Source organism: Gallinula chloropus, assembly GCF_964237585.1.
Source record: "Gallinula chloropus genome assembly, chromosome: 26".
NCBI lineage: Eukaryota > Metazoa > Chordata > Aves > Gruiformes > Rallidae > Gallinula > Gallinula chloropus.
The window spans coordinates 2,039,316-2,066,293 of NC_140111.1; the positions used below are offsets into that span (position 1 = coordinate 2,039,316).

A 26,978-nucleotide genomic window follows, 5' to 3' on the forward strand; every position below is an offset into this window, starting at 1 on the left:
GGACAACGAAAAAAAATAAAGAAAATTAATAATAATAAGGAAAAAAAACCACAACAATACTGGCTAAGGTTTCCCTACTCTCCCTCCCACGAGCAGCTTGGGAAATGCCCAGGTGAGACTGCGGCTCCGGACGCTGGTGCCATCGCAGCTGCAGGAGTCAAAGTGAAATGAAAAACTGGGCTCAAAATCCTGAATCTTCCATTTATCACTTCTTTTTTTTGGATTTTCTTGGCTTATTGCTGACGATCTGGGACAAGAAAAAGGATTAATTCATCAATACAAAAAGGCTCCTGGAAGGGGAAAACAAAAGATTACTGATCCTTCCTGGGAAACAAGAAGGGGGTGGGAAGTGATAAAACAGCCACTTCGCTGCCCAGTTGCCCATCAGACTGTTACCACTGCTGGGGGGGAGGGGAGAAAAAAAGAAAGAATTCATTAATATTACTACTAAAAATCATCATTAATGGGTTCCCCTTTTAACTGGAAAGACCAAGAATACAAAAAGGAAGTATTGGGGAATGTTTGACACCATTTTATTAATCTTCAACTGCAGTGGAAAAATATAACCTTTTACAAGTGCCGTCTTGTGTAAGCTCAAGTCAGTATATATATATTTTATATAAATTTCTTTGTTCCTTCTTTTTTTTTTTGTTGGTTTTTGACTGGTTTTTTTTGTTTTTGTTGGTTTTTTTTTTTTTTTGAAGTGCAGCAAGAGACCAAATACCACATTAAACCTGATCAAAACAAAAGAGCACAAAAGGCCGAAGCAGTTTCCAAATGGCATTTTTATCAGATTCCGGTTGCACATTGAATTTCTTCCTCATTTTGCAATTCCAAAATATTACCTGAAGTTTTATTTTTGTTAAGGTTTTTTTGTTTTGTTTTGTTTGTTTTCAACTCTTTGGCACAATTTTGGTGGGTGTTGGGGTTGCTACAGTACAAGTCAGGAGAGATCTTTCCCTTTGCGTTCTCGCTGCCAAATTTGGAGCACTTAAAAAGTTTGGAATTCTGTGATTTTTTTTTCCTCCTCATTTTTTAAGCCTGAAATTTCATTTGACAATTTATTTCTATTTTCTTTCTATTCCTTTGTGGTTTTTTTTTTCCCCCATTTCTACATTCACAGTTGAACAATATTAAGGAAGGAAGGAAAGGCGCTTCGATGAACCGAGATCATGAAAAGCGTCACTCAGAACGGGAGCTCTGAACATTCGTCAGTGTTTCCCTAAAATAAAAAGCCCTAAAGAGCGACTTTCCTTTTGTTTTTTTTCTCTTTTTTTTTCTTTTTTTCTTTTTTTTTTTTCCTCTTCCTCTTTCCCCTCTCAAGCTGCATCAGTAGACTGAACCTCGGTTAGTTTATGAAATGCAACAGCTATACCCTTTAAGTGTTTTTTTTTCTTCTTTTTTTTTAATCTTTTTTTAATTTTTTTTTTTCTTTTTGGGAAAAAAAAAAAAAGATAAACTGCAATGACTTGAAGTTGAGAATGTGGATACCGCCTCATTCACACACACTCACTCCTAAGACTGAAAATCCTTCACCCCCTCCCCGCTCTCCTTCCGTTCGCTACCCCAGGCACCCACAGCATCATCGTGCGGCGAAGGTTTTACAGCAGGCGGCCGGAGACCCAAAGCTCCGTGTTTCTCTCTCTCTCTCTCTCTCTCCATCCGCCAAAGCCAGACCTCAGACACAAAAAGAGCACCACAGTTGAACCCAGTTTTCCTCTCCTCCAAACTGGCTGGGTTGGTTTGGGTTTTTTTTTCCCCTTCTGGACCAGCCACGACAGAGAAGTTAGTCCTGGTCTGTCGGGAGAAGAGACTCGCTCGTTACTCAGACAGGAATCAGGTCGTTTCTCCTTCCTGAAGACATCCAACTCCAGGTTTTCTAGGCAAGTCAGTGCTCAGCTTCGCTCAACAGCGCTGCTGCTGCTGCTGCTGTTGTGGTGGGATTTTCAATGTGGTGTGTTTCAAGCCTCACTCACTCATCCTCTCTCATTCCCAAACATTCAGCATCCGTGCACACTCCTCGCTTCTGGGTTTTGTTATTTTTTGTTTGTTTTTTTTTTTCCTCAAGAGATTGGAGATTTTTCCAGTGGGGGTTTCTCAGGTGTCATCCCAATGGTAACAGATCTGTAAGGAGAAAAGGGAGGGTTTCAAAACAATAAGGTGGTAACCAGAAGACCCCCACTGCTTTCGCCTCCCGAGTATGGGAAGTGGGAAATACTGGCTAAGAGAGAATAACAGGGATCCCCAAGGAGCTTCCAGAGGTGGGGTGACAGAGCCATAACAGATTTATCCTCCCAAATGCTGATAAAACATCACAGAATCACAGGGGTTGGAAGGGACCTCCAGAGCTCACTGAGTCCAACCCCCTGCCAAAGCAGCTCCCTGGGACAGGTCGCACAGGTCAGTGTCCAGATGGGGCTGGAATCTCTCCAGAGAAGGAGACTCCACACCCCCTGGGCAGCCTGTCCCAGGGCTCTGTGACCCTCACCGTGACATCATGCTCCTCTCCATGATCACAAGAGATTACACAGAATTAAGAGAGGACCCTGAAGAATCGAGTCCAAATCCCTGCTCCTCACACGACTCCCCTAAAGCTAAACCACAGCATCATCTGGAGACGCTGCCCGAGCAACAAGCAGGGCTGAGGAGTCACATGAGAAGCACATCCCCAGGGAGCAAGGGCACCACGTTCCCCCCATAGCAAGAGAAGCCCTGGAGCCTCCATCCTCTAAAGCCAACGTTCCACAGCATTTCTGGGTCTGTATTGCTTCTGATAGACAAGACCACAGATGGGGCTTGTTTACAGAACACTCAACACCAAGCCACCTTCTTCTCCAGAACAAGGCTTCTGCGAAAGCTTCTCTCTCAGCCTCAGGAGTTTAGCCAATTTCACAATTACACAACATGGAAAGGAGGTGGGTGTAAATCCCTTACCAAGCTTGATTCTTCAGTTTTCTCAGTTCTTTAGTCGCCCAGGTAGCGAGGGTTTTTGTTTTGTTCGTCTTGGATCTCCTCCCTTCAGTTAGCAGTTCGTGTATCATGGGTCTAGCTTCTACTAATTTCAGTACATCTTTTCCAAAGGCTGTACACAAATCTCTGGAGAAGGAAGGAGGGAGAGGCTGTGAGGCTGAGCACCACAAGCAGATGTGCCAGCACCGCTCGGCTCTCGCTAGCGAAAAAGCAGTCTGACTCACAGCTAATGTCCTTTGTAAAACGCTGCATATGGTCACTAATTTCAGCAGGAGAGCCCAACAGTTTTCTGAAGCTGTGACTAAACTGGAGACATTCAACCTCCTGGCCAAAGATGGATCTCCCCAATGTTTCCATCAGCTCTCCATAATTCCGATATTTAACCCCCCTCTGACCCGAGTTTCTCAGTACCCAGGGGATTGAGGGTGTGGGGTCTTTGGGTTTTAAACCCAGGTCATCCTTGGGAGGGGAAAAAAATTATCCCAGATCTGGAATTTCTGTTGCACACACCCAGTTTCCACTGGTTTTCCTCCTGTCAAAGGGCACCCCCCATGTAACCACCACACACCTTGGGTCAAACAGCCAACGCTGGGCTGTAAGAGCCCAGAACTGATGTTAAAATACCCCAAGTCAGTCCTAAAAAAACAGCTTTGAGGATTAAAGCTGCTGCACAAAGGTTTCTATCTACCTAACATCAGCTGAAGTAGGCCAGGGCTGCTTACCCTATCAGTCCTGCAGCACATGCCACCACTCCATCGGTGTGATCCTCATCTCCAGCAATGTGGTCAATGTAAGACAGAATAAATTCTACTCTGGGCTGCACCAGCATCACATCAGCTGGAAAGAGAAAACAACCCCAAATCAACCAGTTTTATTACAGCAGGGTGAAACTGAGTTTGTGTTTAATAGTCTGCCCCTTTAAAAGGGATTTTGTACAACCCCAAACAGCCAGAATCCGGCCCCAGAAGAGCTCCTGGAGAGAGGGAGGGGAGAAACTGCCAGAGGAAGGGCTCTGAACCCAACCCAGCTCATGGAGGCAAAGCATTTGCTCCAACACAGAGGCTAATGAAGGATATGCCCATGGATGTGGACCACAACCATGAAACAGCTTCTCCAAGCAGAATTCTTCCCCCACCCTGTTGTCATTTCAGGCACAGAAAGACCACAGCAGGACAGAGTACTCACGGTGCACGTTTTCTTGGTCTCCCTTCAATCCCTGGATGATGCCAGTGTAAGCTTCCAGGCAGCCCTCCCTCAATTCATTCAGGTAATCCACCATGTCATAGTCAGACTGGAAAAGGTAAGGGGAAAGCAGATCTCAGCAGCAGCCCCCATGAGGGATCACAGAATCACAGGGGCTGGAAGGGACCTCCAGAGCTCATGGGGTCCAACCCCCTGCCAAAGCAGCTCCCCAGGACACACAGGTCGGTGTCCAGACAGGGCTGGAATATCTCCAGAGATGGAGACTCCACACCCCCTGGGCAGCCTGTACGTGGTTAGGATTTTAATGAAGGCACTGGAGTGAGCACAGTCAGCTTACCTTGTCAACCTGTGCCTGGGATGCTTGCTGGAGGGTGTTCAGCACCACATCCAGGTACTTCTTAAACTCCCCTCCGATGGCAAGGGCGATATCACCAAACACTGAGAGGATCTGGGGCTTCACAGACCTATGGACATTTTCATTCTGGAAGAGATTTCCACAGCATTACACACAGTCCTGCTTCTCTCCAAAGGGGAGGAGCTAATAAATCAAGTCATTTCCTTGAAGCACAATCCCTTACCCCCAATAAATTTGGATTCCCTTTAAATAGTAAGCAAGATAGTTGTCAAACACGAGATCTTCAGAGCATGCCTAACACTTCTGCTTCTCCCACCTCCCACTTTCTTCTCAGCGTGCAAGCCAACTGTTACTAACTGGCTAATGAGAAGGTAAACACTCACCCCCAAGTTCTCCAGGAGCAGCTGCATAACCTCATCACAGAAAGGCAGGATGTTGGATTGCAGGACTCTGCACAAGTCACCCACCAGGCCCACTGCAGCCAGACAAACCTGCAAACAGAAGGGCAAGACAGACACCCATCAGTGAGTCAGTCTTCCAAGCCCCATCCGTAGGGCTTCAGCTTATCGATGTGCTCGGTGGTGGTGAGTCTGCAGCCTTTGAACTGCCCAAGAGTAACGACCCTCGAGAGTAACAATGCCCAGGGAGCAGCCAGTGTGCATCCCTGCTTCCTTAACTGTTTCTATCACAAAGATGTGAAGAGCTCAGAGAGCTTAACCAAGGGCAGGGGATGCAGATGCCAAAGCAATGGGTGCTCAGGCTCCCAAATTCAGCAGCTGGGTGCTCTAAACATCCATCCCATGGCTGGTACCGTGACATGACAGGCGATTCACAGCCTGTACCCACCTCTTTCCTCAAAGGCAACAAATACATGGCCACTGTGAAAACAGAGGTGTCAAGGCAGTGAAGGCCTTCTGCAGGGTTAAACCAGAGAGGCCAAATTCGTGTGTGCAGCCAGGGATTAGAGGAGAGCCTGTGGGGCTCCTATTTTACGGCTGCACACCCGCCAAACTCAGTGTCTGTGAGCTGAGGAGAGTTTGGTCACGAGCAGAGAGCTGCCTGGTTCAACCTCTACCTGGTACTCAGCGTAGTTCTTCAGCCCAATGCCAAGGAAGGGTTTGAAGGCATCCATGTACTTCAGAAACTCGCCACCTAAGACTGCACAGGGAAAATATTTGAGTTAGAAAGAGAAATCCCAACATACAGAGGGTCAACAAAAGAGAAACCCACCCACCCTTACATCCCAGTCAGAACCAGAACCTGAAGCAGAAGCACAACAAATTGATTCTCACATGAAACCCCAGCACCAGGGAGACCTGTGCCCACAGACTAAACTGCGACTCAAAACCCTCGCTGCTTTGTGGACAGACAGACACACAGTCCCCTCCTGCCATCAGAAGGGATGTGGAGATTCCCCTGGCTGAGCAGGGCCATCCAAGGGAGTGGGATTTGGCAGCAGGCTGCTGCCAGAGCTCAGCACTGTCCCACAGCTTCATGACAGCAGAGAACTCTACACCTTTTCACAGCTCGCTGGTGAGCTTCCAGCAATCCCACTCAGCATTCTCCTTCCCCTCCCAGCTTCCCCAGGGGGATGCCACCAAGGGCCTGCTCTCCAAAACACACTGGAGGCAGAAGGGGCTACTCCAAAACGAACTCCGCTGCACTTACAGGTGCATGGGACACCTTCTACCAGAAACAGGTCCCATCACCTGCAGAGCCTCAGCAGGCTGGCCAGGGTAACAGCCTCAGAAGACTCATAGGAGCCTCCTTACAGCCCCATCACCCTGAAGACCCATTCCCAAATCACATGTGGCTTTTATTGTGGATGATGTTACACAAAGACTTTTCAACCTTCCCACCCAGGTGTAGCACGTGGCCACAGAGCGTGTTCCCAGAGCCACCAGCTTCTAAACCTGGGCCCCGAAGCTCAAGCTGCCTGGAATACCACAGCCCAAGCTGTATTTCCCTTCACCCACTCCACCCCATTCCTTTGCCACCATGATTTCTTTTAAACAAGAACAACTCCTCAAATCCTCCACCACCAACACAAGACAGTCAAGGGCCACAGGCAGCATCACGTCCAAATTACCACTTAACGACCTATTAAACTTGTCCCACAGTGGGATGAAGAGCCCTGTTTCCCAGTTCTGGGCACAGAAGTAGCACCAGGGTGGGTTTTCTTCCAGGCAGAACGTGCACTGCAGCTGGGTTAAGGGAAGAGCAGCTGCTCATTCAGAGTCTGGTGTAACCAGCCGGTCTCAGCGCTTCACACACCGATGCGGCGAGATGTGTGGTCAAAACCACACCTCAAGCACAACCAGGAACTAATGGGGTGGGTGGGTTTTTTTTAGGTCATACATTCAAAAAGAGAAGGAAACAAACCAGTTCTGTCCCAGCTTCACCTTCCCCCCCCTTAAAACCACAACCTCACTCTGCACCACCAACACTGACCTTCCAGCAGGGTGCTGACTGCCATCAGGGCGTCCTCCTGCACGCCCCCCGAGCCCGCCGTGCTCTGGAACATCCTCAGCAGAGATGCCATCACCACGTCAGAGATCTGCAGAGCATCCTGGTGCTGGACCTTCCGCAGGACGTTCTGGGTGGGAACAGAGCAAGAGGCTGTTTGATTCCATGACCAGGAGGCTGGGTGATGCCTTCATGGCTCTGAACGCTCGCTGGGCTGCTGGAAAGGAAGCTGCTGCCTGAACTCTCGCTGCTGCAGAAATATGCTTTGTCAGTGCAAGCTCAAAGTCCCATTCATTGTCCCTGCAATCAATTTTCCAGCTACAGAACAAGCTGAATTTACCTTTCCTGCTGCACAGGCTATTCTCCAGGCTTTGCATGTGTAAGCTGGCATTGAAAACGTGACCAGCCCAAATTTGGTTCTATTTAAAAAATAAAGCAAGGCCTTTTCTCTCACAGGAGTGTGACAGCCACCCCTCACTGCCAAGCATGTGCTGCCTGGAAGCTCTGCTTCCAAACCCCACAATTAAACCTCAGAAACATGGCATAAGGGTATCATTATGGCTAACTGCAGCCAAACCTCTCCTAGCCAGGAGGAGAGGGGAATGAATGAACACACAACCAGTGCAGAACAGGTTTACAGGGACATGGGTAGCACCAGAACTCCTTTCTGGATCTCTGCCTGCCATACACTCTGGTAAGCAGATGTGTGCTCCATGTTATCCAGCACAGGACAATGAGTGTGAGGGCTGGGAAACATCCCCCCCTCCCAGGTAGATACCTGAGCTCTCTGCTCTGACTGGTACAGCTCTGACCATCACTTTCAGCACAGGAACTGCAGAACACAGCTTTGATGAGTCCTTATTTAAGCTAACCTTGCACTTCCTATGCAAAAGGGAAAGGCTGGCTCCCTACTGTGCCCAGGGAAACCATTATTGCAGGTCTGATTCCTCTAACTGAGTCACTCCAAAGAGACTGACTGTGTTTAAATACCCAGGCTCGATCTTCTCCTTCCATTTAAATATTAACAAACGATTTTTCCCCTCTGCTGAATGTTCACAACAATATTTCCAGCAGAAGAGGAAGAAGGATGGAATGAAGTGGGTATGTTTGGCTATGTAATGCTGAAAAACAACCCTGCTGATTTTTATTCAGGGTCTTTAAGCATCCCTGCAACTACCAGAAGTACTTCAGGTTCTGATTTTGTGGTAACAAAGCAGCACATGTTCACAAGTTAAATCCAGAGGTTTAATTCCACCTGAACTGCCCTTCCCACAGGCAGAGGTGTCCTGGAAGAGATTGGTGACCACAGTGAGCCAAAGGGAGAGCTCCTCAATAGGAAAGCCTCCCTGTTGGAAGCCAACACTAAGGACAGATTATTCCCATCCACCCAGTATCTGACAAAATTACCCTAAAAAACCAGGAGAGTGAAGGTATGATGCTGTGGGGTTCTCAACAAGGAGGATGAGTTAGTCATTTCTCAGAACAACCTGGAGACAACACCCAGGAGACCTCCTAACCTCGCTTAAGAGAGCAGGAAGCTAAAGCAGGGTGTTATTGTGGGAGAGAAAAAGCCACCCTCCCCCTTTCCTGGGCTAACAGGAGTGGAATTAAACTGCAGGGAACAGGCAGCACCACTCAAGGAAGGAATACATCTGAGGTGAGGTGCTTGGCTTGTATTTCAGATCAGAGTCCTGCTATACCCTAAAGAGGATGCTCCTCTCCCCTCAGAGCTGCAGAGCTGTGCTGATGCTGAATCCACATCTTGAGGTCTGAAAGCAGCAGCAGCACCTTGGAATGGGTTAATTAACCAGGCACAACAGCACTGTACCAACACCACCAACAGGACAGGTTCAGGATCAACCACCACCTATCCCAGAGGCCAGTTGGATCCATCTCCTGAGCAGGGTTGGTTATTTGTCTCTCCTTCTGGGGAAAAAGAAGGGGCTGTTTGCAGTGGAACTTGGTAGGAGCACACAAGGAGCTGCAACACACTCGTACTCCGAGTCACGCGGGCTGGTTCATTACCAGATGTTTAATTTCAAGGACACTCAGTGCATTTTAATTAGTGCCATTTTAAATAAGAACACCAACCACAAGAGGCAGATGAACGAATTAGAGCCCTTATGGAGTTTTTTTGTCTGTGCCAACCAAAGCGATTGTTCTGCCCGTAGCCAGCAGAAGAGCCCATCTGAAGGCACACAGACAACCTTCAGCAGGCTGCATACAGTGTTCTTTATTCACACTGCCCTGAATTTTACAAGTTGTAACTCTACTGAAGCCTTCTGAACCTTGTGTCACCTCCCACACGTCAGCTGGGGCACAAGATCCAATTTCCTCAATTAAAAGCTCATCAACGGGACCAAGTCTGCACCCTCAGGGTGGGGTGGGGGGAGCAGAGATGTCTCTAACAACACCCCTTCTCCCAAAGCCACCAGCACAGGAGATGGGAACTTACCTGTAGAGTAGCACAAAGAAGAGACTGGAGGTCATTGAACTGGATTCTGTCAGAAGTGCTCTGGATGTGGGACTGGAAAAGAAGAGAAGCCCAAGTGTGAAGAGCCCCATTGCAGCCCCAGTGCATTTCAACAGCACCACGAGCCCCAGGGATTTGATTTTAAGTACCTGTTCCTCCAAATTTAAGACAAGAGGTGCTGTATCTACCTGTCTGTAGATGTCTATCTATCTATATATCTACCCATCCATATAAAAACTAACCCCATGATACCACTGTACATACAATGAGCAACAAACCTCGATTTCTCTACATGAGATGCAGCCACAGCACAAGGGGGGTTTCCTCACCCCCCCTCACCCTAATGAGGGTGCCAAACCCTGGCTCACCCTACCTCCATCTGCAGCACTTGCTGAAGTCGTTCCATGATGACCAGGGTTGTCTTTTGGACAGCAGGGTAACAGTCCTTGGCACTGTTTTTCACTATTTCCATCAGAGACTCATACGCAGAACTCCTCAAGTTATTCTGGTGTCCATCAGGCCTGGAACAGAAGGAATGTATTTGCAGCTCCCAGTGCTCAGGCTTGCTTAGAAACAAGACTTTTTTTTTAGTAAATCAGTAACAGCTCAATTTTCATGCTGTGACAAGCAGAAGCACTTGCATCCCTGTATTCCAGTACTTGAAAGTAAATGAAATTTGTGAAGCCACTTTAGGAACATCCCCTCCACCATCACACTCTGTTCACTATTAATAATGGCTTCCAAAATCTTCAGTCACTGGCAGCAAGTACAGGGAGAGAAAAAGCCTCAAACCCACAGGTTCCAGCCTGGAAAGAGGTGGGCTCAAGGGGTGAGCAGCACAAGTATGTTACTACCTCCAACATCCCTCCCAGACCTCAGTGAGGGTGTTAAATTTGAAATAAGGACAGCAGAGACCACTGATGGGCTTCAGAGCCTTCAGCTACACACTCTGCTTATGGTAGGATGTAAATCAGACAGGAAGAGTTTAGACTTTTCTCACAGTGAGTGTGAGGGAGCCCTGGGACAGGCTGCCCAGGGGGTGTGGAGTCTCCATCTCTGCACAGATTCCAACCCCATCTGGACACCAACCTGTGTGACCTGTCCTAGGGAGCTGCTTTGGCAGGGGGTTGGAGCCCCTGGGCTCTGGAGGTCCCTTCCAACCCCTACAATTCTGTGACTCTGAGCTGTTCAGACAGGGACACAGTTTAAGGAGTCGTTGTCCTGCAGCAAAAGGTTTCAGCCAGCGACTGAACCGCCCAGGGATTGAACTCTGAGCTGTCGAGATTTATGCGACCTTCAAGGCAGAAGCTGACTTCAGCATTACCCTTATTTCTGCATCTGCAGAACTAGGGGAACAGGAAAATATTTTGCCTCATCTATTTATATTCCAGCTTAGTTGGGAAAAGGACAGCATGGAGCCTAACTAGGTCCTCAGCTCTTCTGGGAGCACCTGGTGCTAACGCAACCGGCTCTAACGCTGTGACAACCCGCACAGAACACTCACAGCACAACGTGCATGATACACACAGATTCCTAAATCCATCTTGCTGTGATCCTGGTTATTCAGGGGTCTCATAGCCAACCTTGAAGTGCCTCATGACTATGGTACAGAGAGTCTTAAACTGTGCTCAGAGACTTGAAAGTAAAACATGAAAGGGGAGCTGCTCTCGGAGGGAACCCCAGACTTACTAAGAGCAGATACAGACAAAACACTGAGAAATTATTCTGTGTGAAGAGCTTTCTTCCTGGGGATTAGAATTCTGTATTCCATGGGATACCAAGAAAAGCCTGGTTCTGATAAAGCACCGTTCAGATCTAAGCTGCAAGAGAAAGAGAACTGACAGCCCGAAGTGATAAATAAAGAGACAAAGAAAAGCATCATCGCAGAGCGGGTTCAGCGTTACCTATCTGCAGTCTCCAGAAGCTTCTGAACTATTAGCTCAAATGAAGAGGATAAGCAGTAGGTTGCTGGTTCTTCCTGATCATCAGCTACATCTGCAGCTTCATAGGCAGCTTCAGCAAGACTAGAGAAGGCCTGAAACACAGAACCACCGTGGCTGTTACTCAAATGAGGTTACCTGCACGAGGGCAGAAACACACATCCCAACAGGTTTTCTTTCTAGCAAAAGAAGCCCCCACCCAAAACCCCCAAAACTGCACAGGATTAACAACTCCCCTCACCAAACTTTGGTGCCAGAGTGGCAGAAACATGGAAGATTTAACCTGTAATGTTAACACATGTAGCACTCACACTGCAGCCAAATACCCACACAGCATCTCCAGCCTCAACAACAGGTCAAGAATCAAACAGAATAAAGGCAGACTGCATGAGCCTTGTAGGGTACAAACACATCCACACCCAGCATCACCACCACAAGTTAAAATCCTGGTTCAGACAAAGCCAGGACCCCTCAAATTCCCCACTGCAGAGCGACTGTAACTGCTCAGACACAGAGGCATTGGAAGAGCTGAAAGCCTCCTGGTTTTTTCAGGTCAGTCTAACAACATCTAGTCATCATCTTCAGAAGACAAAAGCCACAGTTACATGGACTTTCCACAGGATCAAGAGATCAAGGAAAAGCCTCTGTGCTGACTACAAGTCTTCAAACCTCTGGAATACTAAAAGAACAAGTTCTGCTTCTAAAACTTGTTTTGACATGCAAATACTGATGTGGAGATCAATTCTTTTTGAGCAGCAGTTTTAAAAGGCAGTTAAGGGACACATCCTCTTCAGAGTGAAAGATCAGTAGGCACACATCAGGACAAGGATAGGATTGAAGTCTGCAAACCACCCCAAGGGACTGCAGCACTGTAAGGGGGGGAAAAACCCCTCACACTTCTCCATCTAGTTCTGGAAGCAGCACAGAAGCAGGCTTGGGTAACAGAAAGCAGGGTATCTTGTCTCTCCCTTAAGACAACAATCCAGCTGCCTGCAATACAGCAGCTTAATCCCAACATGCCCTTTCCAAACAGCTCTCACACTTGTGATCCAGGGGATTCCACAGCGGTTTCAAACTGCGGGCAGCTTCCACACTCTGTGAACATGGGTGTTTTTTCTTCCTTTACCCTTCCCTACCAGAGCCACAGCAGACTTGAGATAACTTACCAACAGCAGCTCTGTTGGGATGACCAAGCCATGAGTCATCTCAAACCCATTTTGGTGTCTGAGTACACACACACACGTGTATCTATGTGTGTATATACGTGTGTGTAGTCACACACATGAACCTGAGCTGCGTTCCCTTCGTGGACAGACCCTTATCCCGTGCCCAAAAGTAGAGCAGCCTTACCCAGCAGACGTTGGAGGCCACCCTGGGCTCAGCACTCAGCCCCTCCATCAGACACTGCAGCAGCGGCGCGAGGTAAATGTCGTTGATGGCGGCTTCGGGCAGCATCTCGCAGATCCTGCCCACGGTCCAGGCAGCCGTGTCCCGCACCACAACGCTGGGGTCCTTCATTAGTTCTATCAAGGTTGGCATTGCCTGGAATATTGTTGCAGGGAGGAGAGAGGTGAGTTGGGACAAGTGGAAATTGGAGTTTGCCACCGTTTCTGGCTTTGTAGTGCTCCCTGCAAGCCAGCAATGAGGAGAGGACGGTGCAGAGCCTCTCAAGGTTTAAATCAAGGTTTAGAAATCAAGTCCTCAGATTTTAGGATCCAGAAATTTAGTTCCATGGGGAGAAGACTTAAGAACTGACACATCTGGAGTCAGGTATTCTACAGCCTTGCACATCTCTACATAACCTATCTGCCCCAGGGCTACCAAATCACTCTAAAACAATTAAAAGGTGGCATATCTTTTTGGTTTTCCTCTGATTAAGAACAACGTGCAAAGCAGGTGGTTCTCCTCCAAATAAACCAGGAAGTCTTTGCTCTGCAAGCCTCTCAAGGAATCTTACCTGTATGACTAGTGGTTTGAGCTGGTTAGGCTCCGGTCCTTCCAAAATGCACCCAAAAGCCATCACAGCTGCATCTCTGTATCGCCAGTCTGGGTTTTTAATGTGTTCTTTAATAAAGGGCAGCACATGAGGAACAATGTCATCTTCACAGCAGGTGGCCAGGAGCATGAGGCAGACTCCTGCTGCTTTGCAGGGGTTCCAGTCGTCATCGTCATCGTTTTCATCCTAGGAGAAGAGCAGCCCTGGTCAGCCTGGGGGAAAGCATTCCTTACTGCCCACAGGCAGTGCCATCCTGCTGGATCTACTGGGGTAATGCTGCCTTGTTACTGGTGTTTGTCAGGTCTGGAAGCGCTGGCTACACCTCTGGCAGAGAACCAACCCGAGTTCCTTGCATTACCTGCACCTTCCCACCCTGGCACAAGGCTGCTGCACCCACAGGACCCTCATACATCTTCCAAAGCGCTTGGCTCTCATCAAGGTTTGGATTTCATTCCTTTGATCCACACCATCACCTTGCAGAGTGGCCCCATACCAGTTAAATAGCTTCTTCCCCCCCACACTGTTAGCTCAGTCCCTCACCCAATTCCTTTGAAGCCCTCTACCTGTGATTCTCCTCTGATTCCCCTCTGTGTTTTAACTTTCCTTGGTTTAACAAGCACTTTAGAACCCCCTCCAATTTAACTCTCCCCATCCAAGCAGACAGATACACAAACCAAACAGGGAAACGATTCCCTGGGTTTGCTGAGAGCACCAAGAGTTTTCCCAGTTCGCTGCAACAAGCCAAATGAACTCCGTCCTGTGCGGCTTAATTAACAGTTTTGTTTTATAATTAGATCTGCTGTAGCAAGTGAATCCATTAGTTTTGATTAGGCTGTGAAACCCAGTCCCAAAAAGTCCCTGTGAAGTGCTTAATAGGTACTAAATAAACATGGACTTCACAGTTCAAAAAGTAAAAGCTGAAGAATTCCAGAAATCGGCTCTCCAGTGACGCAGGGACTGGGTGGGGGCTTTCATGTCACCAACACATCCTCAGGAATACAGCAAAGCATCAGACCTCATCACAAACCATAAATACAAGCATGTGTTAACAGAATTCAGCCTGAAGAAGAGATGCTGCACGCAGTCTCACAGTCTCAGCCCTAAAGAACGATGCATCATCTGGTCAGAGTGGTGCATGATGTCTCATCACAGACCGAGGACTGCTGCCACACCCTTAAAAACTACCTGAAGGGACCTAAAAGCCCCTTTCTCACATCAAGAAGTCACCCACAGCAAGGGAGTGATGCCCAGCACTGATTTCTCCTCCATGCCACAGCAGCATCGTGCTCCCAGAGCCTGGCTGCAGCCACAGGGTGTATTTTTTGAGGCAGGGCAGGGGTATTCCCAACTCACCTGTTTTGTTAATGTCTGTGTTAGAATTGGGACCAAATACTGTAGTGCTCCCTTGGCATAGAACTTGCTAGTGTGCTCTGGAGGCCTTCCTTGCTCTGCTGCCTGGAGAAAAGAAGGTTCCAGAATGATTCTCAGTCACTATACAGGCAGGAGATCTCAATTAACTTTTTAAAAAGGTAGACAATGGCAGGACAAGGAGGGATGGATTAAAACTAAAGGAGGGAAGGGTTAGATTAGATATTAAGGGGAAGTTTTTGACAGAGAGTGCTGAGGGGCTAGAACAGGCTGCCCAGAGATGGGGTGGGTGCCCCATCCCTGGGGGTGTTCAAGGCCAGGTTGGATGGGGCCCTGGGCAACCTTGTGTAGCTCCAGGCCTGGAGGTTGGTGTCCCTGCCTGTGGCAGGGGGTTGGAGCTCTGGGATCCTTCCAACCCATGCCATTCTATTATTCTGTGATTAGGAGCTCCAGGAGATACAAGCTCTCTTCTGCATGCCTTCTGCTCGTTCCCAACACAAACCTGAAGTTATCATAACAGGCAGGATCCTCAAGGACACCCCACACCAATCCCAGGTCAATATCCAGTAACCAAGTGGGATTTGCCATTCTGTACACGTACAGATCTCCTCCTCACATGGCACAAACAGAAATATTTTCACTTTGTAGCTATGTATAATTAACAAGTGACCTCAAGCAGGAGCAGCCAAAGGTCTTCAGCACATGAACCAAACCTACATGCTGCTGCCTGTCCTTTTACCCTTGGTTTTTTTTTGGGCATAAACAGATATTTAGCTACTTTTAAAGATGGATGGGATTAATGTAGAGCCCTTCAAACTTTTAAGCTGTTCTTGATCTGTACAGCTAATTTACACAAACATCTGCATACAGAATACCACCCCACCCCCCCAAATCCATCTCCAGCCCCATCTGGTTCGAAGGACAGAGACTGCTTCTATTTCACCCTGTAACTTCATCCTTAAATCACAAATAATGGATTGTGTGGCATGGGATCAATCTTCTTCCACACCAGGGTAGGACTAAGCAGCTCACACTCACAGCAGACCCCAGTCTTGCTTGGCATAGTCTCCTCTACACCTTCAAGACAGCCCATAATTTAAGAAATATGAACAGGCTGCCCAGGGAAGTGGTTGAGTCACCAACTCTGGATGTGTTTAAAAAAAGGGTAGACCAGGTACTTAGGGATATGGTTTAAGCTTATGACAGGAACAGTTGGACTCGATGATCTTCAAGGTCTTTTCCAACCTTGTGATGCTGTGAAATACTTCCCTTGCAACGTGGCACATTTACCTCCACGATCTGAGATGCTGCCTTAAAGCAACAGCTCAAAACCTTCACCACACCAAGCATTTTCTGGTATTATTCTGGCATTATATTATGCCTGGCACATGTGCTTAACACACATCTAGGTTAACCTTACAGTCAGCTGGAGCTACAAGAAGAAATCAGGTAGCTGTCACGTACCCTTAGCAGAAAACTAGCACGTGTATGTCACAGCACAGTCTCCTCAAACCTGTCAGAGAAGCTTTATCTCAAGTAGCTTCAATTCCCAGCCAGGCTGGTGTTAAAATCATTTTGCTCACCTAAAAAAAAGGGAGCACATCCTCATCTAACCCAGTGAGCAAAAGGGATGATATTCAAGCTATGGTAAGGACTTTGTGTTAGGCTACAGAGCCTGGAAAATGACTCCATGAGTTATGAAAGGGAATACCAACCAGCAGCTCCTGCACAGCCTCAGCTACAGCCTCTGTATTTACCTTGAATAAATTAACCCTGGGTAGGATGCTGCTTGTGCCCAGGACAGCAGCTCAAAGCTGAGCTGGGTACCACACACCATGCTGAGGTAACCAGCCCTGGGGGCTTCATGCAGCCTCAGGTCCCAGCTTCTGCCACCAACACATCACGGTGACACGTGGTGTGTGACAGTCACAGCTCCAGGCTGAGACAAGGGGCTCAGACAGGCTCCTAAATCCACTCAGGAGAAGGGAAGGGCTCTCAGATTGGGCTCAAAGCCCCAATCTCAGCAGTGTCACACAGATTACCACGCTGTTCACCACTTCTCAGCACCCCAGCTCACCTCAGACGCCTCTATAGCCAGGTCCATCTCCTCGTCGCAGACGTTGGACCAGAACTCTATCCCCTGCAGAGCCACCTCGTCTATGTCGCTCTTCATCGCTTCAATAGTTATCTTCAGAAAGAGGAGAGAAAGGAAGGCAGAGAGGGACCTTTTAGCAAGTTATTTCTCCTGAACTAGGCACCCCAACTTCTGGCCCACCGGTCTGAGAGGAAAGATCCTCTGAAATCAGACACCACATTAGAGTTACTGTTCTTGAGGACAATATCCTCATTTAGGAGTTTATCTGCTATCAGCAGAGCAAGCCAAGCGATCCACATCCCCCTGGCTTGGGGAGTCTCAAGTCTGAAACACCCTGCCACTGGTTTTCACTAGGATAAATGGATTCACAGCACACAGGCACAGCCAGAGGAAGGAAAAATGGAGGGGGAACGCAGGAAAACTCCTCCTCTCAGGCTAAGACAAAGGAGTACAGGCAGATGAGACAGCTACACCCAGGAGTACTCACAGCAAAGAGCGCAGGGCCCATGTATGTCTCCATGTACTGGTAATAGAGGGACATTATCTTCACCAAATTCTGTAAGGCAGCCACTCGTACCTGTCAGGAGCAGAGAACAGCACAGATGTGACCTCTCCAAGTGCTCAGAAAACCTTACCCAGCCTTCAGCTCACTCCATACACCGAACAATGTCCTTTGCAACAAGCCAGCAATGACTGGGGCATGCACAAGTACTCTAACAACACATGGTTTACACTTAAAGTCAGTAGTAGGTAAACTACAAGGAGGATTTGACAGAATCCTGCTTGTTTCATGTAGCACTTAACAACTGGTTTTTGATGCTAGAGGTTCCAGCCAGCTTCACAAATCAGGGCACTTCTTTTCCCCCACCCTTTGTATCATTTCCACTCACCCTTGTGTCTGGACACTGTGTTGCTTCACAGACTACTTGCATAATAAAGTGCCTTTCGGACTAGAGGAAGAAATAAAGAGAATGTTAGAACTGTAATACAACAGCATTAAAGTCTTTGCAAGCCTTCCTACAGAGGATGTGTGTTGAGCCCAGACTAGTGCAATCACTAGTAGGAAGCTTCTGCAGATCAAGGAATAGTAAAGGTTACTATTCACTACAGCATTTTAAAGTCATTTCTTCCCCAAATTGGCAATTCCAGGCTTCTGTAAAGAAGTTTCCTGAACTATTTCAGCAGCTGCTCCAAAAAAACCCTCAAAGTTCAGTCAGGAGGTAATTCCCTCAATGGGCAGTACCTGGATATTCCCACATTTCAGCAGAGAAACTGGTGCCCAGGTTATCTGCAGTACTGAAGCCCAGCAGAAATAAGGTCTGAATGGATCTCCCCCCATCTCAAATTTTGACAGACTCTAGTTGATCCCACCCAGCTCCCCCGCACAGCTAAGGGAAAGCTTTCATTAAAAGACCTTCTAAGCTGAAGGTTCAATATTAATTCCATCTTCCACATACTCTCCCTGGTAGGATAAACTTAATCCAAGCAGGAAAAGAAAATTCAATAGATTTCTCTGTACTGAAAAGACTCTGATTCTGAGGCCACTGTTCTGAAGACTCTTAGGGGCCTTCCTCCCCCAACAATTTTCAGAGGCAAAGTTAAACCTGGCTTGCTGCCACAGCACTTGAAAGAAAGTGCTGAGCCAAGCTGGTACTCTTACAGCAGCATTAGAGAGGAGAGTTTGATTAGGAAGCAGAGCATCGAATAGGCTAAACTGGAAGGGCAGCTCAAATTTATCCCTGGAACGGGCTGCCCAGAGAGGGGGTGGGTGCCCCATCCCTGGGGGTGTTGGATGGGGCCCTGGACAACCTTGTGTAGCTCCAGGCCTGGAGGTTGGTGTCCCTGCCTGTGGCAGGGGGTTGGAGCTCTGGGATCCTTGGGGTCCCTCCCAACCCAGCCCAGCCTGGGATTCTATGATCCCCCTCTCCCAAAACCCCCCTCAGCACCTCTTCCTTTCCACTGATGAACCCCTGCAGAATCCCACAGTTATTTCTGCATTACAATAAGCACACAGGGCTTTTCCAGAAATGAATCCAAGTCTCAGTCACAACAGATTTATCCATCAAAACTCAGCGTGGTGCATGATATCTCATCACAGACCGTGGATTCAGCCCCCATGTTTCAGGCCCAGAGTTACTCCTGTTTCCCCCCCTCACCTCTTTGTCAAAGTTTGCTTTGGTGAATTCCAAAGAGTTCAGGAGTGCGTTAGTAGCTGCTAGCTTCACATTGTTGCTGGGCTCTTCCTTTCTCATTCCCTGGATGATGGCTGTCAGGATCTCATTGGATTTGTCCTGAAGTTGCTCTGGATCCTAAAAGAAGCGTTGATAATGTTACCTGCCAGGTGAGCAGCTTTTCTCTGTGTTTTAAAGTACCCTCAAAGGTTGATCCCAATACCTCAAGCAGAAATTTTAGGACTCTAAGGCCAAGGAGCTCTTTGTTCACTGGTAGCACCAGAACTAAAGCCACAAGTAGTTCATACACCACTACACCTTCACAGCCTTGGGAGCAGAAGAGATTTCACTTGAATATTCCAGATATTCAAGTCCTAAACACTAAATAAACTTGACTCTTTCAAATCAGAGGTCAACAAGCTTCAGGCAACTCAATTCAAAACCACTGACCGTTTTCCAGTTCCTTTAGATACTGGGCAGGGGTCTACTCCAGTAGCTGCAGCTGATACTTTTACTGGTCAAGCTGCAAAGGTATTTTAGATAAATGGGTAAAAAAAGCATTGCCTGGGCCAGCAGCAAGGGCAAGTGACTGTCAGGCTCTCCAGGCTTAAGGAACAAAGCAATGAACACAGTCTGAAGATTAATTCTCCTTTGTGGTACATTTAAGACCACAAAATCCCCCAATAACTCTCTTATCAGCAGTAGGCTCCCAAACTACAGGCACAAACTGTGTCACTACAGGATGGAGACAACCCAAAAGTCTGAGGGACCCTGGTTACAAACCACAGGACCCAACGACACACACCATCTGAGGAGGCAACAAACAGGCACTCAGGTCTCACGTGGGCTTGGAAGGAACAATGCTCGACCTGGAGTGCTCCCCTCCCCAGGTCTCTGCTTTGATTCCACTGACCCTCCTCAAAGCAACCCTCCTTCCCAGCACAACCAACCCCCCTGCAGCCTGCTGGAAACACCAAACACAAGGCTTCTCCATCTATCCCACCTCACTGAGGGTCACCCAGCGATGTGCCACACGGGCCCTGGGTGGCACCAGGAAAGCCAGCAGCTAGTTGTGGTTATGGGTGGTAGGTCAGGCAGCACAAGAAGGGGTTTGGAAGCAACTCAGATCAGATACCTGATGCAACTCATCACAGTGCTGCAAACTACACTGATAAAACCATGCAATCTCTGCACAAGGTGCCCCAAAGAGGTGCATATTCTTGCCTGGGCATTGAAAATGCCTTGATTAAGAATAAAGGGACTCCTCATACAGGATGATGGCAGATTCCCTAACACAGAGAAGGATCAACCCCCCATCCTTCACTCTTCACAGGTTGGGCACGTCCAGCCCAAGTTTGACAGCAGCAGCCCTCACCATCACATGGCCACAGCCACACACAGACTGAAACCTTCACTTCACAGCGAAAGGCGACCTGGATCTGTGCTGTGAAAGCGGGTCAGTCCTTCCCAACACCGTCCTCACGCCGCCACTGCCCATCGCTCCCCCAGCACCGAGAACCCTCCAGCCCAGCAGCAAAACCCCACTTCAAACCCACTCACAATATCCTGGCAGATGTATCCAATGGCCTCCAACGTCGACTCTTTCATGTGCTCTGTACTGTGCTGATTCGTCACGTTGGCGACCAGCTGGGGAATGAGCTCAGGCCACTGGTTCATGGGGATCTCCGCGCAGGCGATGCCGGCCACGCACTGCGAGGCTGAGCTGGGCCGGTACGTCTCCGTGCCCAACGTCTGCAGGACCTGAGGGACACAGAGCAAGAGGTGAGGGGTTTGCTCAGGGGACAGATCAGTGGTGAGAGAACTGGGTGAGGGTTTGATGCCAGGGACCAAAGGGAGACGGGCGCCAGCTCGACAACAAAGCCTTTGCTGGATGTTACTGGGAGCACACCCCTTCCCCAGTGAAGCAGTTGGCTTGTTCTGCTTTCTCCTGCTGCAGAGGAGGCCACGACCATGGACTAATTTATTAGGGGGAAGTTTTGTCCAGAGAGAGAGGTGAGGGGCTGGAAGGGGCTGCCCAGAGAGGGGGTGGGTGCCCCATCCCTGGGGGTGTTCAAGGCCAGGTTGGCTGGGGCCCTGGGCAACCTTGTGTAGCTCCAGGCCTGGAGGTTGGTGTCCCTGCCTGTGGCAGGGGGTTGGAGCTCTGTGACCCTTGGGGTCCCTCCCAACCCAGCCCAGTCTGGGATTCTGTGATATGGGCTTGGCCACGGCTGCCCCTTTCCGGAAGCGCGATACAGCTGCGTGACGACACGTCCTGTGACCACATCCTTTGATCCCAAACACAACACCAGCTGCCCATAGCAGCACTGACTCACCCAGCAATCCCTCCAGGCTCCTACAAAGCACAAATTGCAAAACAAACTGTGGTTTGAAGATTCCCCCACCTCCCACCACCCCTCCAAATACTGGACTGCTCATGCCAAAATAACCTGAGCAGCACTGCAGACTTTTCTATCAAGTTCAGTGTCATCAGAAGAATGATTTCTTTTGGGGGTTGTACCTCAATAAGTGATTCTTTTTTAAAAAGAAAAACAAAGTGCTGTGCATTTGTTCCAGCCCTTTCAGTTAGATGCCTTCATTTTCCATGCATCCACTTATACAGTGTATTTCTAATGGTACTTGGCTGGAAACAGAAACAACCTGGGTTTGTTACTGGTTACACACCACTACAGCAGCTCCTGTTAAGGGGCTACAGCAAGGTGCTGGGTAAATAACGGCTACAGTTGTATCACCATCGCTCACCCAACCGTATCTGGGCTGGGTAGGGATTAAGGGGAAAACCTCAGGGAAAGCATAAGGTCTGTTGCACCAGGGGCACAACCCAGCACACGTCCCCGTGTGCCCTTGTTCCCTCTGAAGCCACCGGTTCTGTCACTCCAAGTCCTGAGCTTGACTTATCAAAGAGCACAGGAGTCCTCAGGCCAGCTGAGGACATGGGAATATCAGTTCCTATTGGGAGCTTGTGAATATTTCACCATTCCCCCTGGACATTTGTGCCAGGCATCGTGTGAATGGGTGTGTTCAGAGAAGGGTGCTTCAGGGACATTAACATGGGTCATAAGACAGCCAGGGAAGCTGTTCCAGTATAAAAAAACCTCCAAGCAAACACCAACCCAGTTGTGATCACCCAGCAGTGAAGCCATGCCCATTCAGAGGCTCCTCATGTCTTTATGAGGTCAGACTTCCTGACCTCACAAGACTTTACAGGTTCCATTTTGCAGCAGCAGCCTCACACCCATTTCTTTTGGGTTCTACCCCAGTATTTCTACAGATTAAACAGGCTACAGGCACTAAAACAAGTGCTGAAGACAGCGCTTGCCTCACGGAAGGGAGCAGCCGGGTGGAAAGAGTCCTCAGGTGGAACAGGAGGGATCAGACATGAATCACTGTGAGAGAACAGGTGGAGAACCCAAGAGTGGTGGCACTTACATAGTTCTTGACTTCCCTGCGGGCGTTGGCGTCGATGGCAAGCCATCTCTGCTGGTACTGGGCCTTGATGTCAGGGTCCTTGGACGTCAGGGAGTTCTTGATCTGCAAGCCGGCAGCCACACGAGCAACCTGGCTGTTGCCAGGGTTTGCCAGCACTCTGGACAGTTCCACCAGGAAGGTCGGCTGGGGGGAGAGAAGAGGGCTCAGCAACCCTGCCTGCCCCCCCCTCCCTGCTGACAAGGGGGAAGAAGAACCCACCCCAAACACCCAGCAGGAGGAGACCACCCCTCGCTGAAGCTCCTTCCCCACCCGGCTGCGGGGAGGCGGCTCTATCCCCAGATTAGGGGCGTTAAGCTCCTCACCAGAGCTGCTGGGAAGCGACCTAAGCAGGCATTGACTCTGCTGGATTTGACTTTTGGTTTTAGCTTACTGGAGAAGCTGTTACCTTCCACGCTCCTGCCTGCTCTAAGCACCCCTTTAAATAAACCGCTCGGCTGGGATGCCAAGGTGTGTGTCTCCTGGATGGGCAGCAAGCACAGCGATGAGCCCCTGGCTGCTGCTGCTCCCCTCACTGGGAGGCAAACACCCCAACTACCATCTAACAGGGGAATTGTTCAAATGTGACATCAGACGCTCCTCTGCTGCATCATAAATCAGTTTGTGAGACCACAAGCTTCCTCCTCTGCAGCTGAAGGCGCACGGGCAGCGATGACAATTAACCCCCCTCCAGAAAGGGTGGGTAAAAATACCTGATACCTGTGCCACTTGCTTTTGGGGAGAGCCAGAGAGAAATTCCCCTCTGCTGAATCCCCCCCTCAGCCAACAGCTTCATGTTTCAGAGCCTTCTGCTGTGCACAAGATGCAGCAGTGAAGCTTTTTCATGCCACCAGCCCCACAAAGCATTTTGCCTACTAGGAAATCCTTTCTAGGAGACATCTGCCCCACGTTCAAACCCGCTGCACTCCAAGCAGGAGCAGAGCTTTCCTGAAAAATACTGACTGTATGGTTATACATAACCCTCTTGTATCATCTCTCCGACAGAAGACACAAGCAAAGGTTTTGGGGCACCAAAACCAGCCTCTTTTTTTAAAAAAACAAGCTTAATTTTTGGATGTTGGAAAGAAACACGGAGCAAGTTCAGTATCTCTGACTCCAGGGCTTCAACAACCAAGCGTTGCTCTTCCAAAAATGCTTTGGTTGGGCTACTCAGTCCCCTCCAGCAGAGTTTGGAAAGAAAAATGTGGGACAACTTCAAGTGTTGAGCACAAACAGCTCGAGACACTCAGAAATGTGGATGCAACAGATGAAACACCAGCAGACCCCACTAAGCCTTAGCCCAGCCATTGAGATTAGTCAGGTTTTATCAGCTCCTCTGCTTAAAAGTGAGGGATTGGTATGAAAAAGTTCACAGGACACAATGAAAGTGCTGCTGCCACCTCTGAGAAGAAATAACTGTACTAAACATTCCAAGGTGAAGAAGCATCCTTGGATTTCTCACTCTTAAACTGCCCCTCCCCAAGTCTTTTGAGGGAGCTGTAGGAACAGCTCTGGGTGTAAGTGAGCAGCGTTACATGGAGCCTTGCAGAGTCGAGGCTCAGAGCGCATGCAGATGTGTACGACCTCAGCTCTCACACCTACAGAAGTGTCAATGAACAGCTCAGAAAAGGAGCTAAATTAGCTACGGGGAGGAGGAGGAGGGGAATGAGGAAGAACAATCTGCTGCTCTACGGCTGCGTCTCCATTTACTAACTGGGAAAAGGCTTCCAGCACTGGGTGCTTGGTGTACTGGGATGGGAATGGCACTGCACCCCTTGTCCTCACTCTCCTGCAAAGCCCAGTCCTTAAATGCCCTCACAGCCTATGTGGAGCTGCTCAATTCATGGTTGTTCCCAAGGCTGGACCATTCCACGTTGCCAATACACACCAGAGCATCACGTTTTTAGCCCTGGCATAAGCTCTGCCTCCTCCACTCACTGCCTCAGCCAGGGGAACAAGTGTAAACGAAACCCTTGGCTCTTTTTAAAGCCTGAAAGCCCAAGTGGTGACCAGCTGGAGTACATCACCCCAAGATGCTTCTTGTAGCACAGCCCGAGGAAGCTTCAGGCTGACCAGGGGGTGCTGAGACTTAATGACTCAAGAGAACTTCAACTCGGGACTGATGCTGGCGCAGAGGCTGCTCTGATTCTGAGGGGATGCTCTGCACGCCCAAAAACAGGGCGATGGAAAAGGTCCCACAGCTCTCCCAGTTTACACCAGTACAGACCAGCGCATGTGACTGCTCAGGGAAATGAAGGATGCCCAGTTTTGTGACCCTAACGGGGGTGTGATGACATCACCACCCGCACAGCAGGAGGGGACACCCCCCACCTCCTCCCCAACCAGAACAAGCAGCCCCCCAGGAGGGCCCAGGCCTGCCCCCAGCCCTTCCCTTCCCTGGGCCGTGCAGCAAATGCAGCTCCACACCTTGACTAAGCAGAAAACGAAACAAATTCCTCCTTGGCCGCCCGGGAGTTGAAGTCACCGGCTGCAGCACGGGGCGGCACCAGCTCCCTCGGGGGGGGGGGGGGGGGAGGGGGGTTTCTCCTTCCCCCCCCCCTTTTTTTGCCCTATATTTCCCCCCCGCCCCCAATCAGAAGGTCACAGGGACAAGCCCGGCCCCGGCTCCCCGACGGGACCCCCCGCCCTTCGCTCAGGGTGAAGCCGCATCCCCCCCAGCGCCATCCCCAACCCCGCCCCCGGCCCCCCACAGCCCCATTCCCGTCCCTTCCCCGGGCCGGCGCGGCTGCTCCCGTCCCGCCGCCACCGCCCGCTTGTCGATCCGGGTGGGGGACGAAGGGAGCCCGAGCGGCCGCGGGGCCGGGCCAGGGCCGGGGCCTTGAGGCCGGGCGGCGCCCGGGGCTGCGATGGCCGCGGCCGCACATGGCCCGAGGCCGCTCCCGCAGCCGGCGCGGCCCCTTCGGCCGGCGCCGCGTTCCTATTGGCCAACGGAGGCAGAGGACGCGTTGCTATTGGTCGGGCGCAGCGCCGGGCGCGGGCAGGGTAGGCTGCGCTCCATGGCGGTGCGGTGCGGCCTGGCCGGGCGGGGCGGGAGAAGGTGGGGTGGGGGGGGGGAGGGGAAGCGTCCGGCCCTGGCCCTGCCACCCCCACCCCCCCGCCCCAAGCCCGACCCCGTCCCCGCGGCGCTCACCAGGTTCTCGATGGCCGCCTGTTCCAGGAACTTCTGCGCCGCCTCGAGCTCGGAGCGGTCTGCGGGGGGAAGGGAAAGGGAAAGGCGGGGGGAGGAGGGGGGGGGGAGCCGGTGTCAGTCAGCGGCCGCGCGCGGGGCCCAACCGCCCGGCCCTGAGGCGCCGCGGCCGGGCCGCCCCCCCCCCCCCCCCCCCCCCAACCCGCCTTCCCGCTTCCCGCCCGCGGCCTTCCCCGCCGCCGCCCACGCCCTACCGGGCCCGGGGCCGCCGCCTCGGCCGCCCCAGGGGTGCGCGGTCCCCGCCCCGCCCGGCCCGGCCCCGCGGGGCCTATCCGCCCCCTTCTCTCCCCTCCCGCTTTCCCCTCAGTCCTCCGCGCCCTACCCGGCGAGACCGTCTTCTCCAGGATGGTGATGAGCTCCATGGCGGCGGCGTGGCGGCTCCGGCGCCGGGCAGGGAGGGAGGAGGGAGGGAGGAAAGGGGGAGGGGGGGGGGAAAAGGGGGGGGGGGAGCGGGGCGGGCCGGGGCCGGAGCAGGGGAAGGAGGGAGGGGAAAGGAAGGGGCGAAAGACGGAGCCTGCCCCGCGGACGCGGGAAGGGAAGGGGGGGGGAAGGGGATCCGGGATGGGGGCGGCGGCGGCTCCGGCTGCTGCGGGCGGCGGACGGAGAAAAGGGGCCGCGCGAGCAGGTAGGGAGGGAGGGAGGGAGGGCGCGCGCGCACACACACCCCGAGCACGGGCCGGGCGGCGGAGGGATACCAGCCGCCACCTCTCTCATTGGTCGCCGGTCCTCCGGAGCGCGGCTTCCCATTGGCGGCGGCGGTAATGAGCGCGGCTATTGGCGGGTAACCGGTAGAGGAAGGCGGGGTTTCCGCCGGCGGGTGGCGCGCGGCGGTTGGGCGGGGCCGGCCAGGGCGCCCCGGTGGGCGCGAGCGAGCGGGCGGCGGCCACGTGGGGGCCGCGCGGCGGGCGGGAAGCGGCGCCGGGACCGGGGCCGGGACCGGGAGCGCTGCGGCCCCGCCGCGTGGATCGCGGAGCCGCTTCGGCCCAGGGCAGCGTCCTCCCGCCCCCGGAGCAGGGCAGGGCGGGGGGGAACCCACGTGCTGGGCCCTGACCGGAGCGCGGCAGCCCCGGGAGAAGCCCGGACCCCGCGTACGGACCGGGGATGGGGGGTGGGGGTGATGACACGGGCTCCACCGGGCTGCCCGGAGAGCCGCGGACACCCCGTAGTGACCGGTGCCGGTAGCCGGGGGCTGTGCGGGCCCCGGGAGCGGCTGGACGGGCGTGTGGATCCGTCCCGCACAGCATCCCCCC

General features: G+C 51.1%; 1 protein-coding gene across 2 annotated transcripts; it reads right to left on the reverse strand.

Moving 5' to 3' along the window:
• Positions 1–511: 511 nt before the first annotated feature.
• KPNB1 (karyopherin subunit beta 1) lies at positions 512–26,163 on the reverse strand (the record flags this gene model as incomplete). Of its 2 annotated transcripts, XM_084275693.1 has the most annotated exons (22): positions 26,051–26,158; positions 25,672–25,730; positions 22,485–22,667; positions 20,598–20,798; positions 19,023–19,175; positions 17,757–17,816; positions 17,354–17,443; positions 16,849–16,959; positions 14,757–14,858; positions 13,365–13,589; positions 12,758–12,949; positions 11,372–11,502; positions 9,841–9,988; positions 9,450–9,521; positions 6,980–7,124; positions 5,604–5,686; positions 4,912–5,019; positions 4,511–4,654; positions 4,156–4,261; positions 3,693–3,807; positions 2,935–3,096; positions 512–2,124 (listed from the first exon to the last, which is right to left on the reverse strand). In XM_084275693.1, coding segments are annotated over exons 1-22 (2,631 nt in total). In that variant the 5' UTR covers positions 26,091–26,158. The 2 variants fall into 2 exon arrangements, with proteins under 2 accessions (XP_084131819.1, XP_084131820.1); XM_084275694.1 differs by lacking the exon at positions 512–2,124 and having other exon boundaries at positions 2,931–3,096; positions 26,051–26,163.
• Positions 26,164–26,978: the final 815 nt, after the last annotated feature.